The following is an 18658-nucleotide window of genomic DNA, read 5'->3' as shown; positions in this document are numbered from 1 at the left end:
AGCGCCCTTCGCCACCACCACCTCCCGCGCGTTGCCCGCAGGGGGCGCCGCCACTGCACTGCGCACGCGTCACCGGAATGCCCGGGCAACCGCAGCCGGGACTGGGAACCCGGCTGAATCTGGTGGTCGGTTCTGCCTGGATGCTCTAGCGCCGCTAATACGCCAGTCCAGCCCTCTGCCGGTGCAGTAATTGTGGGGAACTCGGGCTTTGGAATCAGGAAGACTTGGATTTGAATCACTTACTGCTTGTGAGAATTGCTCTTTGCCGTCCTCAGTTTGCTCACCGTGCAATGGGGACGAATGGGCCTTGATCAGAGGAATCTTTTAACCTTAAATGGAATTTTTGAATACACAGGGTCAGACTCACAAAGAATCTTGTATGAATAATAATTTTCATCATAATGATAGTTATCGTTCACCCATTACTTCCAACCTGTCACTCAACAAGCCCACACCTGAGGACGGGTTTTTGACCCACAAACCAGCTGCTCCTGGCTGCAGAGCAAAGAAAGTAAGTCCCGACCCTGTTCTTGGAGAGTGCACAATCCTGTGAGCGAAGAGGCACAGAAAGCCAGTACTCACCAGAAAACGTGGTCCTCCTATTGAGGGAAGCCAGGGGTGCACAGAGGAGCCCCACCCCACTCCTCTCCAGGAATGCTTCCTGTGGTGTGGGGATGGAAGGGTGTTTTTAAGCAGAAGGAACAGCAGGTGTCATCTGTAGGAGGCAAAGTAGGCAAGGTAAGCTTTAGGTACAAGTGAAATGTAGTCAAGTGAAGGACCACGAGCATACAAACCAGAAGCTCCCTACTTCCTTTCAGGAAGAGGATGTTGTCACATGGGACATGAGGAACTGGTAGAGTAAGGGGCTAGAGGATCCATGACCAGCAGGGAGGGAGATAAGGATTCTTTCCCCCTCTGTATTCCAGACCCTATGGCAACTTCAGGTTAATAATTGCCTGAAATAAGACAAAAATGAGGACAGATCCCCATTGAGGACAGGGGAAGGGCACAGTTTGACAGTAATGATGCAATGATGATGAATGCCCTTCCCTGGGGTACACCCTCCCATCACTTCCCTGGCCCCTACCCAACACCCATGAAGTACAACTGATGAGAGACAGAAGCATGAGACTTTCCCAGATCATCACATGCTTATGCAGTCACATTTCCTTCTCCATTCAGACAGGTGAAATATAAAGGATAATAAAATACACTCAGGGAATGTAGGAAGGTCAAAAGGCGACAGGTGAAAGTCCACTGCCTAGCCTCTCATGCTCAGTGCAGTCAGGGAATGCATGAAAGGAAACATTCCCAAATTTGGTGAAGGAGGGAGGAGGGGACAGAGGAGTCATACTGCCAATGAAGGAATGCATGACTTTGAAAAGGGTTGTGTTGGTGGTGTCTGTAAAAAGATACCTCAGGGAATTTGTTTCCTAGGACTGCCATAGCAAAGTACCACAAACTGGGTGGCTTAAAACAAGAGAAATGTATTTTTTATAGTTCTGGAGTCTGGAAGTCTGAAATCAAGATGTGGGGAGGACTGTGCTCCTGAAACCTGTAGGGGATCATCCCTTGCCCCTTCCTAGTTCTGGTGGTTTGCCAGCAATCCTTGGCTTGCTGCTGTAGCACTCCAATCTCTTCTTCCCTTGTCACATAGTGTTTTTCCCTTGTGTCTTGTTCTATGTCTCTTGTAAGGACATCAGTCATATTGGATCAGGACCTATCTAATGATGTCATCTTAACTTGATTACATCTGCAAAGACCCTAGTTACAAAAGTTCACATTCACAGGTACTGGGGCATTAGGACTTACTTAAATAACTTTTGTGGGGTGTGCAATTTAACCCACTGGATCATTTAAAGGTTCCTTAGCTGGAGCTGTGGAGGCTGATTAGATACAACCCCTTCCATTTGGAAATTCAGGGCCTACATGTATATTTCTTGTATTGTGGAGTGCAGCAAAATAGAGGTATCAGACCAGGAAGCCATGACCTAGTTAATTTGGGTCATTGTTTTTCAAAGTGTCATCCTGGACCTGCAGCATCAACATATCATTTGAACACTTGGTAGAAATGCAAATTCTTGTTCCTTTCCCATACCTGCTAAATTAGAAAGGTCTAGGAATATGTACTTCTCTCTCTCTCTCTCTCTCTCTCTCTCTCTCTCTCTCTCTCTCTCTCTCCCTCTTCATAGATACAGATAGATAGATATATCAAACAGGCCTTTGGCCTTTGACCTTCATGAACTCTTGTGCTTACCCAATGCAACAGATACTGCTGCTAACCTTGTTTTACAGAGACAGCAGAGGCTTAAAGAGAGGAAGGCAATATTAAAAATTAAGAGATGAGGGCTGGGGAGATAGCTCAGTTGGTAGAGTGCTTGCCTTGCAAGCTCAAGGTCCTGAGTTCGATCCCCAGTACCGCAAAAAAAAAAAAAAAAAAAAAATGAGAGATGAGAAACAAATACTCTTAACAGATCTGGCCAGACCCCCTACTCAGGTCTGATATTATATCCGTCCTTGTTGGTCTCAGCCAAGGAAACCTGGATCTATGGGCTCCCATCTATGCATCAGCCTGGTCTATGGGAGGAAAATCAGGAAAAATGAGTCATAATCCAGGACACTTTGAGGACCTTGACCGACCAATAGCCCTCCCTGCCTGCCCTTGACCATCCCAACTCTTCTGGCTCTTGTGCTCATTGGCTGATTCTCACCTCTCTCCCCAGCCCCATAAACTCCTTAAGGCAGCAATAAGTCTATAGTCTTCACAGTTGTATCACCTATGCTGGCCCGGCACTTGACACCTAATAAGTTTTTATAAATGCTCACTGAGAAAAATAAATTTCCAAAATTATTTCTACCACGTGTACCATGTGGTACATGCCTATAATCCCAGCAACTTGGGAGGCAGAGGCAAGGCAGGAGGAGCACAAGTTCAATTTAGCAAGACCTGTCTCAAAATAAAAAAATTTTTAAAAAAGGATTGAGTATGTAGCTCAATGGTAACATACCCCTGCTTTCAATCCCTAGTACTGAAAAATAAAATAAGTTATTTGGCAATGTGCACACCATCTAATTTGGTAATTCCACTTCTAGCAATTTATCCCAAGGATAAAGGAAATCATCAGACACAAAGATGTATAAATAAGGATGCTCACTGCAGTGCTATATACAATAGCAAAAACTGGAAATAATGCATATACCAGAGCAATGAGAGAAAATTGTGTCACATTTTCCAAGTCTAATCAAGCAGGGGAAAACAAACTGATCACAAAACTGTATATATAATACTGATTGTTCTGTACATAGTGGAAAAACCTGGCAGAATGGTTACTAAAGTGTTAACAGTGGTGATTCTTGTTTAGTGACATAACTAGTGACTTAAATTATATTTTTAAATTGTTTCTTACATTTTTTTCTACAACAAATAGGCATCACTACTATAGTCATGAATGTTTTTCTTTTTCTTTCCTTTTCTTTCTTTTTTTGAGCCAGGGTCTTGCTGGGTTGCCCATTTTGATCTTCCTGCCTCAGCTTCCCAAGTAACTTGGATTACAGGCATGTGCCCCCATGTCCATTTGTTGGGGTTTTAGATGTGGTCAACAAGTGAAGTGGAAGGGGAGAGAGTAGAGGTCCTAAGATCAGAGGTTTGCATCCTTAGCACCAGAAGTCTCACGGATTATCACCTCATCTGACCATCCTATTAGCCTGTTAGATTCAGTCCTTCACATGAGCTAAGTGAGCTCTCGACCACTGAGCTATAACCCCAGTCCTATTTCATAGATTTAAAAAAAAAAAAAAAAAAAAAAAAAAAAAAAACCCAAAACTCAGAAAAGTGAAGCATACTTGCCCAGGTCACACAACCAGAGATGTTAGCTAGCTAGAAGTCAATCCCAGGTCTATCTGAATACACAGTTCAGTCTCAGTGCATCCCTGAATGTACACATATACATACGTATGTGGAGTGGAATTTGTGTGTATGTGTGTGTGTGTGTGTGTGTGTGTGTGAACATGCATGCACATATGATAGTGGGTATCAAACTCAATATATACAATTTTAAGTACAAGGAACAGGACTTCCAGCCTGGCCCACTGACCCTATGCATAACAGTGAGAAGGAGGCATGATTCTGCCTATTGTTTCTGCATTGGACATCTGTAATTTCAATGGATATGCAAAGGGATCCCCATGAAGTGGACAGGCAGGGACAACCCCCTTATCACTTTGTTGTAGAGCAAAAACACTGTACTCTGAAGGGAAGTGAGATCTGGCCAAGGATACTTGATAAGTGAGCCCATAACTTTTCAAGCTGCTCATCATAGTTCCTCATCTGCTTTCCTCCCCCATAAATTATGAAAGGCAAGAGCCACTGATATCAGTGAGACTAAAGAGTAAACTCTCAAGCAGATAAATCAATTCAGCTTTAAAGACAGCATGTAATTGAGAGTGGAGGCGTCGGTATGGGGGTATAGTTTCCCCCAACTTGACCTGAGTGGGCTACTAGGGCAACTGGAGGTTCACCTGATAAGGGCAGATGTCACTGCCTCCTCTCACTTGTCTGAGTTCCCAGCACCCAGGGGAAACTGCTAAAGACAGGCTTCAGGAAGGGAAGAACTGAATCAATTTTTAATGGTTGTTGAGGAGGTAATACACTGTACATACTTTAATTCTTTCAGAAAATATACAGTCTGATCACTTCTAGATCTTTTGGTCAAGATGAAGTATAGAAAGTATACTTTTGGTACCCTCCCCTGACCCTTCTAGTCTCTGAGTTCTCTGGAAGCACAACATTTCCCCTCTTTCTCTAATTCCTTCTTTTAAAAAAATTTTTTTTTCGGTTGTAGATGGACACAATACCTTTTTTTAAAATTTATTTATCTTTATGGGGCTGAGGATGGAACCCAGTACCTAGCACATGCTAGGCAAGTGCTCTACCACTGAGTCACAACCACAGCTCCTCTAATTCCTTCTTGAGAGCACTTGCATATACACACAAATGAGAAACAAATTTGAAATTCACTTCCTCCCCTTTGCAAGATTTTAGACAATGTTGAGTGAACCCTAGGCTTTCATCCTTGCTCTGCCACATACTGTGCATCCTAAAGCCCATCACTCAACCTCCCTGAGCCTTGCATTTCTCTTCTGTAAAATGGGACCCAAATCCTCCCAGGATTGCTGCATGGATGAAGCTGGATGAGAAACTATATTAAGAATTCAAGGGGTTAGCATTAGGTTTAGGGTTAGGTTTAGGGTTAGGGATAAGGAGAGCGGTAAGAATGAAGGAAAGAAGGACTGTATAGAGGGAAAAGAGGGGTGGGAGGGGTGGGGGGGAGGGAAAAAAAATAAACATCATTGCCCTATGTAAACGTATGATTACACAAATGGTATGCCTTGACTCTATGTACAAATAGAGAAACAACATGTATCCCATTTGTATACAATTAAAAAAATAAATAAATAAATAAATAAAGAATTCAAATTTTATTTTTAAGTACTATTTTAAAAATAAGGAAAAGACCTGGGTTGCTGTGAGGAGGATGTGGGTCAATGGAGTTTGGGCCATTCCTAGATCCCTAAGTGTGCTGCAGGTCCCCTGCAAGAACAGTCTCCTTCCAGGAGAGAGGCCGCAGGCCTCCCCTGAGGCTTGCTTTTGTTTTCTTGATCTGGAGGTGGTCTTTCTGGCTTGGAGGCCTGGGACTTTGACAATGTTATATTCTGCATCACTTGCTGGTCTTGAACCACCCCCCTACAGCTCTATCATGAGTCCTCTAACCCTACCCTAAGGTAAGATTTATATTGATAGCCCCTTTCTGCTCCTGGGTCAGTGAAGGGTATCTCTGCAGGACTGGGAAGTCACTGATGTTGGCCAAGCTAACTAGCTGTCAGTTAATCTCCACGATTCTATCTGGGGAACTAGAAGAGGGAAACAGACCCAGAGATACAGAGGAGCTAGGTAGAAGGAATGATAGACTCCTTCCCAAGGTCAATCAAGAACAGGACCTTAAATAGTGTCCCCTGGTCAAGGTCTGATCAGCAGACATTCCACAAATGGCTCTTCGGCTCCTGTTGGGTAGAGGCCCTGGGTGGGATCATTTGTCTTGTCCTTCCATCCACCCATCTGTTTATCTTCCAAAAACTGCCTGCTGAGGCCTAGCCAGAGACAAGCCCTATCCCTGGCACAAGGCCACATGCTAAAATGAATCAGATTGGGCCGGCTGGAGTTGGTGGGTGGAAGACAGAGGACATACCAGGAGGAGGGCATGGCAAAGCAAGGTCCAGGGCTCGTGGGTGGGAACATGTTGGGCAAAGCAGATACTGAGGTTGAGTGCAGGGTAGAAGGCCTGAACTCCTAGCAGGTATGCTGAAAGGCATAGGGAGGCAAGGAGAGCAGATACAAACAGCAGGCTGTAGAGGGACAGGCAAAGGGTCCCTGAGGAAAGAAGGAAGTAGCAGAGAGAATGAAGGATGGTGGGAGGCAGTGCCTCAGACTTAAATCTGTGGGGGAAGCTAGTTGAAGTGAGTCTGTCAGACCCCATGCCCATTGGCTAATGCCATTCTGCCCTACTCCCACTTTAGTGCTCTGGTTTCACCTGGGTGTGAATTGACCATCCTGTATCCTCATCTAACCCAAGGCTCCAGGACTCTAACTGGCTCCCAGCACCATGGCAGATGTGGTAAAACCCACCACATTCAAAGCGAGGCAAATGGAATGACTCTCTCATTCCCTGGCCAGACGACCTTGGGCAAGTCACTTCACCTCTCTTGACCTCAGTCTCCCGCTCTGTTAAATAGAGCCAATGTAAGCACTCCACCAGTGTAGCATAACTGTATCATAGGAAGGACCCAGAGCTTGGCCTAGCAACTGCCAAGGCATTCGACAAACAGGAAAGGCTCCAGATTTGGACCCTTGATGGTCAGTGCAGTTTGCAGTTTGAAGGGGACTTTTCACCCCCATAAGACTCAAGGCCTAGAGTTCAGATCTTCACTGGTGGCATTTACAGCTCAGGGACAGGCCTAGGGAGGAGATGCAATGTAGAGACGTCCTGCAGCCCTCAGCGTGGGTGGTCTCTCCTGTTCCAGAGTCCGTACACGTGCTGGGTAAAAGAGGGAGACTTCTCAGGTCGGTGAGTGAATGGGGGTAGGAGGACAGGTTTACCCCCCAACACACACCTCTCATCTCGATTGAGGACTTAAAGGGCCTGCGGACGGGCGGGGGCAGGGCAGGGCCGGCCTCTCTCGCCCTGCTGGGGGGTGGGGGGCGGGCCCCCGGGGAACTGCTCCTCCCGCCCGCCGCCGCTTTAAGAGTCTGCTCCGCGGCAGCGAACGGGGCTGGAGCCGCAGCCCGAGCAAGCGGACCAAGCCTAGCCGGCAGGTGCACGGCTGCGGGGACAGCAGCGGCATGACCGGCCACCACGGCTGGGGCTACGGCCAGGACGACGGTAGGCGCAGACCCCTGCCAGCCCTGACCCAGCTCACTCGCCCTAGACCTGCGCGCCCAGCCGGGTTTCCCGAGCGCGCAACCCCATGCTCCCGGACCGACCGGGACCCCTCTCCTGTCCAGCCCCCAGAACCTGGCTCCCTTACCGAGCCCCAGCCCTGGTTCCCCTGCGCGCTGTGCAAAGTCCGAGCTGCGCCGGGAGGGCCCCGGCCACCAGCAAGTGACCCAATGGTTGCACGCGTCCTGCCGCCACCTCCGCGCAGCCCCTGACTGCCGCGCTCGCTGGGACTCGGCCCCGGCACTCATTGACTCGTCCCAGGCGTGCGCTGCGCGTGGAGGTGGCCCAGGGCAGCGGCGGGGGGCGGTCGCGGCGGAGCGCTGTGCGCGGGTGTCTGTGCGGGGAGCGCGCACGGCGTGTGTGCGGGGACCTCCGGGAAACCCGGCTCCGTGAGGGCAAGGGCGCCGTGTCCCCGGGAGAGTTTCCCGGTGGAAGTGACCGAGCTGCGGTGGCCATCGGTAAGTGAGGGAAAGGGGCACTTGGGGGCATGTGTCGGAGTGTCCACACCCAGCAGGGTGTCTGAGCACGTCGATGTGAAGCGGGAGCCGGTGGCCCATACTAGCCTCCTGGTCTAACGGGGAAATAGATTTTCTACCCTGCCTCAGTTGCTATAGGATGCAGAAAGGAGGAAGGACGCAGCAAATAAGCCAGACGGCTTATGTGTGGGTCTGGGACCCGACAATTCCCTTTTAGTCTACTTATCAAGCAGGGATGGAGGTATGGAGTAAGGGCTTTCCCATGTCCCTGGGGATGAACAATGTACCCCCAAGATCCAGACTATCAGTAGGGGAACCCAGGTAGGACAGATGGGGGTTGGAAGGGGCATTCATTCATTCCTTCAGCTCCATTTCCCTGGGGAGAGAGTCATTGTGAGGGGGGATGGGGGGGTCCTGAACCACAATCTTTGGGAACACGAAGTTGCAGTGGATCAAAGGGAATCAGGGAGGTGCTTCAGAGTCTCTGGTCCCCTCTGAAACGCCGAAGGACAAAGGAGCATGTTTTGGAAGGGGTACCCCAGATCTGAACATGCAGGAACTGAACAGAGACATTCAAAAAAAGGCAACCAAGACCGGCAAAGATGGACGAAAAGGCAAAGAAGGGGCAGATTGACAGCACACATGGAAGACCATCTTCCCCCAGCAGTTAACTCTTGGGTGCTTCTACCAAGTTTGAGTCCCCTACTTCAGCCCTCCCTGCTAATCCTGCCCACCAGCTCTGAGCATCCAGCATCCTGAAGGGCCTGTTCCATGGGCCTGCTGCTCACAGGTAGCTGCCCCTCACCCAACTACACATGGATTGTCCTGTCTAGGGGCAACGAGAAAGCAAAGGACAGAGGACAGAGGTGCCGGCATGCGGCAGCACTCTCAGGGCTTCAAAAATAACCCAGTAGGGCTGGCCGCGATTCTGAGTCATCCATTGGGGACACAGCTCTGTCGGCACCTGCTGCTGTTTTCTCAGGAAAACTTAAGAAGCCAAAAAGGGGGAGAAGCACCAGCCGGCAGTAGCTCTAAAAATAGGCTGTATCTCAGGATGTTCCCCAGGGAGATGCTGAGCCTCTAGGCTGCAGATGGAGCCTCTGGGAGGCAGGTGGTGGGCGCCCGTGGGTGTGCATGCAGGTGTGTATGTGTGCGTGTGTGTGCACGGGCATGTGTTTTGCTGTGGTCCCCTTGTGCAAACTTGGTTTTCCAACAGGAGGTTTTGTGTGTGAGGGTGCATAGATGTATGTCAGATGTAGTCAGTAGGGCTGTGAGTGTGAGCACATGCGTGTTCTGAGCCTGGCATGGTGACCCAGGTCGCTGTGCACATGTGTGTACACATGTGAAGATCTCAGTGGACCTCTGGGCACGTGCTTGGGGAGGTCAACTGGAGATGGTACAGGTACATGCCATGTGTTTATAGCATGTGTGTGTGCGAACATGCACACATGGCCCTAGGTCCTCTCATCTGTGACATAGGCATCATGCAACTTTCTACTTCATAAGACAGTTGTGAGGAGTAAATACACGTCACCGAGCCAAAGCTAGGTTGATGTTTTTGTTATTAGTATCACAAACGCCAAGTTTGCACTAAGTTACTCAAGGTTCAGGAAGAGGTTAAATACTGATAAGATCAGACCAGAAACTTCAGATGCTTGGGGGCCTCCCTGATTGTGTGTTGGAGACTAGGGGTTTTGGGATTCACTACCTGGAACCAACTCTGTCTGTAGCCCCGCCATGTTCCCTTCCATGCATTTCCTCTCTGGGCTTCCTAGTATGGTGGGAGGGAAGTTTTAGTGAAGCCATTTTCCAGAGAAGGAAATGGAGGCTGAGGGGAAATTAGCAGAATGGGATTAGAACTCCAGGCTGCTTCAAAGCAAAGTCTCACTGAAGGGATGCCTGGGAATCGAACCCCAGGGCTTCCTTCAGCCTGAAGCTCAGAGATCCTGGATATCCTGAGTCCTTGCCCACTCCCTGCCTGCAGGCCCCTTGAATTGGCACAAGCTGTATCCCATTGCTCAGGGAGACCGCCAGTCACCCATCAACATCATATCGAGCCAGGCTGTGTACTCACCCAGCCTGCAGCCACTGGAGCTTTCCTATGAAACCTGCACATCCCTCAGCATCACCAACAATGGCCATTCTGTCCAGGTAGACTTCAATGACAGTGATGATCGAACAGGTAAGTGGTCCCTGCCAAAACTTGCCACCTGTCCCTGCTAGGGTCCTAACCCTATTAGACTAGTTCATTGGTTTCTCTCAAGAATCCACCTCTCAGATGGGCAAACAAAGGCTCAATGAGCTAGGGAATGCCAGAACAAGCTGATCTTGTTCCCAAAGTCTTTCTCTTCTACTCACCCATGACATAATGGTCTCAACTCTCATGGGCCACAAGGAAGCCATAGAAGCTCCTTCTTAGATCTCTTTGCCCTGGGATTAGAGTGTAGGTCCTTCGTGATAAATTCCTAGGCAGAGGCTTTAGGAGTGCTCTTCAGTGAAGGGATTTTGTCCTATTACCAGGCCTGTGGGGGAGGTAGTGGGGTAAGGAGGGAAGCTGCTAGAATTTCTGATGTTAGGAAGTGTTCAGTTCTTTGACCCCTCCCCTTTACCCACCCCACACACATAATGAAAGCACTCAAGGGAAATTAACTGTCACATAGAAAAACAAAAGAGCCACAGTGGGAGGCTGAGGCAGGAGGATCACAAGTTCAAGGCCAGCCTGGGCAACATGATTAAACCCTGTCTCAAAATAAAAAATAAAATAAAAAAAGAATTGGGGATGTCACTCAGTGTCACTCAGTAGAGCACCTGTGGGTTCAATCACCAGTACAAAAGAAAAAGAAAAGAAGTTCAAAGGCACAAAAGAGGAGGAAAGCCAATATTGTCATGAGAGTGATCTAAATTGCTTAATCCTGAATGACTGATAGGCAAGGGATAAAGGGAAAGAGAGCAGCTATAGTTTTTGTTGCAGAAGAGAGGAAGTCTAGCAGATCCTCAGGAGAGAGAGAGAGACAAAGCATTTCCTTGTACTGAGCTCCAAGAAAAGAAAAACCTCTTGTTCAAAACTTTAGGAAGAGGACATGCGGGTCTAGATGACAGAATACCCAGGCCTGAGGAGGCAGTGAGCCAGGGGAAAGGGGAAACAAAGCCCCACCCCACCATGGTTCACTCTGGAGGTCAAATGGCTTGGTGCCAACAGAGTACTGAGGAGGGAGGAAGGAGGGTGGGCAGGGAGAGAGGTCAGAGAATGAAGGTTAGAGATACCTATGGGTCCCAGGTGAAGCAAACTCAAAGAGGTGAACGCCCACACATCTCTCAGGAAACCCAGCCTGCAGGCCCAGTTCCTTCCACCCTGGAGGATAGGGTGGCCTTCCTGCCCACCATCCCCAGACTCCCTTTATCAACTTTCCACCTTTGCCCTGGACAGGCCCTGTTTCTCAAGTAAGGCAGGGAGGGCAGCAAGAAGGGGCCTCTAGACTGTTCTGTCCTTCTCAAGGGGCCCACATGGGGACAAGGACCTGCCCTGGTCACTCATCATGGAGGGGCCTTAGGGGAACTCTGAGCCTGGGGCCGTCACCTGATCTAGGGGCTCACATTCAGGCCTGGCTGGGGCCCCCTCCACTGCCAGATCCCTTTCAGTTAGAAATTCTATCGGTCCCCAGGAGGCCTTGTGCATGGCCCCAGCTCATCGGCTATCAAGGTGAAAAGTCACAAGCTCAGCACAGGTGGGACCCTCCAAAGAGGCCATTTATGCTGGAGATGGCATTGGAGGCACTAAAACCTGTCAAATAGGAGGGTAGGGACCCTCAGGAGCTGGCTCCCTCCTCTGAGGCAATGCCATGTTTGGGGGTGGGGGGTCTCAAGGTGGTCAGGGAATTGGGTCCGAATTTAAGAGATACAGGGTCATACCATAGCTCAGTGCCTTGCTGTGTAACTGTGGGCAAATGCCTTGCCCTCTCTGTGCCTCAGTTTCCTCCTTTATAAAATAGAGATAAGAATAGATTCTGCCCCTCATGGGCTATTATGAGGACTAAACAAATGAATCCTTGCAAGCCAGCCTACGTCAGAGATCCAGAAAGGGGAGGTCTACTATTAGTGCCAATGGGGGCCTAGCTTCCACAAGAAATCAGGAGTGGGGAGGATAGCCCAGTGGAGGGTTATCCTCCAGGCTGCAGGTTGGCAGGATTTCTGCCCTGACCCAGATTAAAGGCTCTGATGGACGGTGGGGACTCACCCCAACCTGGCCAGACGAGTGGACTCTCCACATGAAACACACACGCCCTTCCTGGGCTGCTGCCCTGGACCTGACACCGCCACTACCAGGCAGTGTGGGTCCTCCCACGCCCATCGCCACAAACCCCACTTCTACCCACAGTGGTGACTGGGGGCCCCCTGGAAGGGCCCTACCGCCTCAGGCAGTTCCACTTCCACTGGGGAAAGAAGCATGACGCAGGCTCAGAGCACACTGTGGACGGCAAGTCGTTCCCCAGCGAGGTGAGGGCCCTCTCCACCTATCCCTCTGCTGCCTGGGGAAGGGATAAGGGACACCATAGTCAATGGCTTGAGCATTTCTTGGTGGAGCTTTGGAGAGGATAAGGGGAACACACGGGGGCCTTTGGGAGAGATGCCATCTACCTGCCCCCAGCACAGTATCTTCCTGAGCTCCGCCCACTGCTGTCCTGGTCTATGCATTGGTTTTCTGAAGGGCCTGCCCAGTCCCACCACACCCTGCTGAAAACCCTTCAGGAGCTGAACCTGGCATTCACGCCCCTGCACAGACTCGCCTGGCCTGGCCTGCCCTTCCCCTGCCTCTTCCCCACCGGGCTGCCTGTGATGAACGCATGCACTTATCCACACTTGGGTCTCTTGTGCTCCTCATACTCCCATTCCTTTTGCCAAAAATGCCTTTCCCCCAGGCTTTTGTCTGATAACCCTCTGCTGCTTCTTTGAACTCAGCTGCAGGGGCCACCTCCAAATGTCACCATCGATGGCCATCATTCATTTCTTAGCTATTTCACTGGAAGGCAGGACCTGAGTTAGATTCCTCCTTGGGTCCCTTGGGGCTTGGGGAAGGGTTGGGCCCAGACCTGGGTAGATGCTCACTGGGTTCCTTGGGGGCTCCCTTGGACTCCCAGGATCCCAAGCCTGGGGAATTTGACAGCCTTCCCTGCAGAGGGGTGGAAGTCCAGTAGGAGTAAGGAAGGCCTGGCTCAGAGTTCCATTGTCCCCAAGGCCCTAAGCCCTAGTTTGGCCTGTCCTGTTCTTGCTTCTCCAGCTACATCTAGTTCACTGGAATGCCAAGAAGTATAGCACCTTTGGAGAGGCAGCCTCAGCACCCGATGGCCTGGCTGTGGTTGGTGTCTTCCTGGAGGTGAGTGGTGGGTCTCTGGGACCAGGAAGAGCATGGGAGGCCTGGTATTTCCCTACCTCTGGAATGCAGGCTCACACCGCTTTCTCCCTGACAGACAGGGGATGAGCACCCCAGCATGAATCGTCTGACGGATGCACTCTACATGGTTCGGTTTAAGGTGAGACCAGGGTTCCCTGTCCCTGATCCTGAGCAGCTCCGTAGGCAGAGAGGAAGAGGATGGTTCACGAGTGGGCCCATTCACTCCTCTATTCTGGCAGCAAACCCAGGCTGAGACCAAGGGCAAGGGACAATACCTCCAGGTCCATCTCCTGACTCCTCTTCACTAGGGTCCACTGCCCCACTAGTACCTGGCATGCAACCCATTTGTGTATAGAATTCATGAGATGCTGGTCACATGAATGGTGGTCTGACAAACACTGCCCCTGAGGGACTCTGAAGGCAAGGGAGTGAACATGGTGACCAGGAGCCCCAGAAGCCACAACTTTTACATAGAAAAAAATGGGTGCTGAAGGCCCAGCCTAGCCTGGGAGGTGGCATCTGGGGTCATAGACATTTGCCCACAATTTGCATCAGTGAGCAAAGAAACCTGAATCCTGTTGACAGAAGTGGGTGGGGAAGCTGCTGGGTGGGTCCTGGTGGGAGGTCTATGCTGACTTCTGGGTTCCCCCCCTACCCAGGGCACCAAGGCCCAGTTCAGCTGCTTCAACCCCAAGTGCCTCCTGCCCACCAGCCGGCACTACTGGACCTACCCAGGCTCCCTGACCACACCCCCTCTCAGTGAGAGTGTCACCTGGATTGTACTCCGAGAGCCCATCAGCATCTCTGAGAGGCAGGTGAGTCCTCCCAGAGCCACAGGCTAAGGGGGCACTCAGGGCCCAGCCAAAGCAGGGTGCCCCCCACCATGTTGCTAGTAAAGTTTGGATTCTTGGTTGAGAGTTAGCTTGATTGTTAGTCTTTAGGACCTAGATGTGTACTGGGAGGGGTGATACCTGGGTCCTACTCTGTTGGAATTGAATTGCTGCATTTGTTAATACACCTTAGCTGGACAGGACTGGGACTAGAACTAAGTGGAGTTCAGAGGCCCTTCAGTGAGTAAATATCTGTGACTGGGGTCTCAAAGAGGAGAATGAGTGAGGATCAGTGGGGACAAGTCAAATATAGGAGGAAAGAAGGGTTGAGCTGGTGGGGTGAGGATATGCCAGGTGCTGTGTCTGGGACCACCCCCATTTTATCCTTTTTGCCTCCTCAAGATGGAGAAGTTCCGGAGCCTACTTTTCACCTCGGAGGATGATGAGAGGATCCACATGGTGAACAACTTCCGGCCACCACAACCCCTGAAGGGCCGCGTGGTCAAAGCCTCCTTCCGGGCCTGAGCTGCCCACCTGCCCAGCTGGCCATAAGGGCACCATCTTCCCAAGGGCTTCCATGTCAGCAGACACCAAACCATCTGAGGCTCCCTGCCTGGGGGTACTGTGGACCCCCTTTCAGCCGACTTGCTCCTTGACTACTCTGGAGTGTTTTTGATGGGACCCTGGAGTTGAGGGCACCCTTCTGCTGCCCTGGGGACCAGAAGAACAGGAGCTGAGCAGGACCCAAGCCTGGGCTGCCTCTGCTCTCTAAGACCCAAAGGCCCCTGGGAACCTTCTCTCGTCTTCCCCACTGGCAGTGGCAGCAGCCCCACCCTGAGCTCACACTGTGATGGACAAGACCGAGCTCCCCAGGGTCAGGCAGCTGGCACTGCCAGAAAGACTCAAGCAATAATTAGAGGTGGGCAGAGCTGCCCTCTCGGCATTACCTCTACTGCAGGCCTCTGCCAGGCACACACCTCACTGCCAGGCCATTTAATCAGCATCCAGTCTGCTGGAGGTGACATGGCCTTCTCCTTCCAGCCATCTGCTGCCACGGGCAGGCCCTGGCTATAGCTTATACACTATCTCCTCTTGTCCCCACCCAGCCATCAAAGCCACCTACGTGATAACCCATCATGTATTAATTAATAAACTCATTTATCCATGCAACGAACACAATTGAGTGCCTACGCTATATCAAGTACTGTTCTAGGCTTTAAGAAGCCAATGGGGGTGAGTCGAACACATTTGGGAGGGACTCGGTACTGGGCAGAGGGAGGTTATACCAAGGGTAGGACAGAAGAAAGGGAGAGTCTACCTCATTGTGTGAGAAAATGAAATTCCAGCCAGTATTCCAAGGCAGAGAGAGGAGAACGACCTGCTTGAGGTAGAGGGAAGAGCAGCTATGAGCTCAGAGGTGAGAACTAAGTGTGGTTGGGGTTAGAGCCCTGGGGAAGGGCCTGGGCCTTTCTCCCTAGGCTAGTGGGGAGCTATGAGCGTTAGTAGAGAAGGGGAAAGGCCAGGTGTGCAAATGGGGATGATCCCTGTGGAGTGTGACAGCAGGAAGGAAGTGGTGACCAGTGGCCAGGAGTAAGAGGACAGGGTAGTGGAGGAGGGGAGGAGGGAACTAGGTGAGTTTTAGAGGGGCAGCCCAAAAGGCAGCATTTGGCTGTGTGTGAGCGGGAAGAGTTCAGAGGGTATCCAGGACAAGGGGAGCCTTCTCATGGCCTGGGAGCCCTGGGAGGAGCTGATCAGTTGGACACAGCATTGATGGGACCCTGGAAGAAAAAATTAAGGAGGCAAAAACTCTAGGCCCCAACCCTGCATTTGCACAATCCTTTAGTGAGAGCTGCCTTAAATTTGCACCCTCTGTACCTTGCTAGCCTCTACTTAGCCAGCTCCAGGAGGCAAGCTCACAGTGGGGTTTAGTGACCCAGTGAGCACTTGACCCAGATGAAACAGAGGCAGTGAGAGGGGACAGAGGAGTGAGGGGAAATGAGAAGCCAGGATAGCAGGTGTGCAAGTTTGGCTGTGAAAGGGAAGAAAGGGGACAGCTGAGTGACTGTGGGGAGATGGGCAGGGGCATGACCAATCAATCCCCTTGGGAGGAAGTGCTAGCTTCATGGCTGAGAGGGCTGGTGGGGGCGTGCTGACTGTTCGTTTTGCCTGTAGCTCCTGTCATTGTCACTAAAACCCAGGCTACTCCCAGGCCAGAAGTTACTTCTGAACCCTCTAGTTTGGAATTCAGGGAGGCAGGGAAGGACAAGACTTGCTCTATTGGTCCCCCCTCCCACTCCCATGCTGAGGGCAAACCTGTCCCCAGAGTGTGTGAGAGTGGAGGGACAGGAGAGACAGGATACCTCAGCAAAGTCTGCCCCAGTGCAGGACCAGACAACTTTGCCTCTGCAGATCCACTGGCTTGATTTCGGAACTATATTTTTCTCCAGGTTTCCGGAGGGGTGATAAGGTGGGGAAGCTGTCTAGAGGACAGTGTTTACTCAGCTTGGGGGCAGGTGGCTTTGGCAGCAGGGAAGTAAACTAGCAATGTAAACTGTTAAGAGCCAGTGAAGGACCTGGGCCAGATGTCCGGCTCTTTCCCTAAGATCTGGGAACTATCATTAATCCCATTTTACGGATGAGGATAGTGAGGTTCAGGGAGGTTTTGGAGGCAAGTGACAGAACTGGAGTCAAACTGAATCTGTATGGGAACTTTCCTGTTATATGCCAGAGCAGCTGAGCTCAAGGGAGGAAGGGACAGTATGATGTGGCCACCTGGAGGTGGCATTATAGTTTCAATGATGCTGGATGTGCCAGGGACCTTGTCTGGCCCCTCCCAGGGATGGTAGCACCACAGGTCTGGCATTGCAGAGCACTTGGAAAATGGGAACTGGTTTTATCATAATTATCCCAAGTCTGCCAAGAATTTTTACTCCCCTAAGTCCTTTCCCTTAATACGTTTTTTTTAAATTTTAAAACTATTTTAAAACCCAAAGTGACCTCCTTATGTTATAATCACAACCCAAGATTTGACTCTATTACATTCAAATGGAATGTCACAGCTGGATCCCAAATGTCTCCAGCAAACCTGGCCTCAAGGGACCTAGAATTGGGTTCTGAACCTCACTCAGCACAAGATCTTCTGAGAGTGATGCTGGATACATCTGACGTATCCAAGGCAAGATAAGCTCCACTTGCTCCCAAGACTTCAGAGAGGCCCAACCTGGGCAGCCAAGAGTGACTCTTGGAAAGACCTGGCAGACCCAGGCCAGCAATCACAGCATGCTGAGTCTTCCCAGGTTAGGGACACAGGCTGCCCTCCAAAGCACCTCTTGGGGGAGCCAGGTCCTAGGGATGGGGCTCAGGAGATGGGTGACTATGAAGACCAAATTCCCCTGGAGCTCCTGAAGAGGACTTGTTCCCAATCCTAGGGTTACCATGATAGCTGCTGCTGCTGCTGCTGCTGCTGCTGCTGCTGCTGCTGCTGCAGAGGCCTGGAATTCTCCATAGCATGAGGGCTAGCTGTGGACATTCACCCTCTCGGATGTTGCTATCTGGGGAGGATGCCCGTAAGGTAACTTGAAAAAGTTGCCTGGGAGGGGGTCGCCACTTATATCCAAGCTGATAGGGGCTGGAGTTGGACAGAGACCTCCTGGCTGCAGCTGGAGCTGGCCTAGGGTGGGGAGGGAGGACAGATGACAGTATCTGTTCAGTCTGGGAATCTTGGGAAGCCTCTCACAAACATGGGTCCCAGCACCAACTGAGGCCACCTTAAAAGGCAGAATGTACTACTGGTTGGTCAAGATTTCAGTTGAAGGAGAAGAATGTGACTCTGAGCACGAAACATTTTGGCATTTGTCCCATAGCCAGAGGTAGGGCCTGGGGAAGGCATCTCTTTCGGAGTCTTACTTGTCACAAACCCTGGGGCAGACATTGCAGCTCAAGTTACTCAAGCCCTAAGAAGCTTATTTCCTCCTCTGTAAAAAGAAAGTAGCATAATGTAAGTAAAATCCATAGTTTAAAATTTCTAAATGACTGTATCAAAATTGTAAAAGGAGGGGCTGGGTTGTAGCTCAGTGGTGGAGCGCTTGCCTCACATATGTGAGGCTCTGGGTTCAATCATCAGCACCACATGAAATAAATAAGTAAAATAAGGTATTCTGTACATCTACAACTAAAATATTTTTAAAACTAAGGTTAAAAAAAAACATTTAAGGAAATATCTTTTGTTTTGTTTCAGTGTGGGGGATTGAACCCAGAACCTCAGGCAATAAGTAATTCAAATAATACATTTTATTTAAACCAACTGTCTCCAAAATATATCCATTTTAATATCATCAATATAAAAGTAGCCTTAAAAAGTTAACTTACATTCTTTTTTGGTACTGAGTCATTGAAATCCTGGTATGTTTTACCCTTAAAACACATCTTCATTCAGACCGGCTACATTTTAATGCTCAGGATCCCTGTGTG

The 18658-nt window shown here is 50.2% G+C and overlaps 1 protein-coding gene across 2 annotated transcripts; it reads left to right on the top strand.

The window, feature by feature from the left end:
- Window positions 1-7319: 7319 nt before the first annotated feature.
- On the top strand, window positions 7320-15346 carry Ca7 (carbonic anhydrase 7). Of its 2 annotated transcripts, XM_047529342.1 has the most exons (8): window positions 7835-7951; window positions 8553-8759; window positions 9954-10151; window positions 12345-12463; window positions 13245-13340; window positions 13435-13497; window positions 14018-14173; window positions 14591-15346. In XM_047529342.1, the coding sequence occupies exons 2-8, from the start codon at window positions 8741-8743 to the stop codon at window positions 14711-14713; spliced, it is 774 nt and encodes a 257-aa protein (XP_047385298.1). In that variant the 5' UTR covers window positions 7835-7951; window positions 8553-8740; the 3' UTR covers window positions 14714-15346. The 2 variants fall into 2 exon arrangements, with proteins under 2 accessions (XP_047385297.1, XP_047385298.1); XM_047529341.1 differs by lacking the exons at window positions 7835-7951; window positions 8553-8759 and adding an exon at window positions 7320-7436.
- The last annotated feature ends 3312 nt before the right edge of the window (window positions 15347-18658 follow it).

Source organism: Sciurus carolinensis, chromosome 16 (assembly GCF_902686445.1).
Source record: "Sciurus carolinensis chromosome 16, mSciCar1.2, whole genome shotgun sequence".
In the NCBI taxonomy this organism is placed as follows: domain Eukaryota; kingdom Metazoa; phylum Chordata; class Mammalia; order Rodentia; family Sciuridae; genus Sciurus; species Sciurus carolinensis.
This window is presented reverse-complemented; position numbering and strand designations above follow the sequence as displayed.

Excerpts from the sequence above, each read along its gene's own strand:
- Ca7 (XM_047529341.1), top strand. The coding sequence starts at position 7,397 with ATGACCGGCCACCACGGCTGGGGCTACGGCCAGGACGACG. Across the intron at positions 7,437-9,953 it reads GGGCTACGGCCAGGACGACG|GCCCCTTGAATTGGCACAAG; the intron begins GTAGGCGCAGAC and ends CCCTGCCTGCAG. Across the intron at positions 13,341-13,434 it reads TGGTTGGTGTCTTCCTGGAG|ACAGGGGATGAGCACCCCAG; the intron begins GTGAGTGGTGGG and ends TCTCCCTGACAG.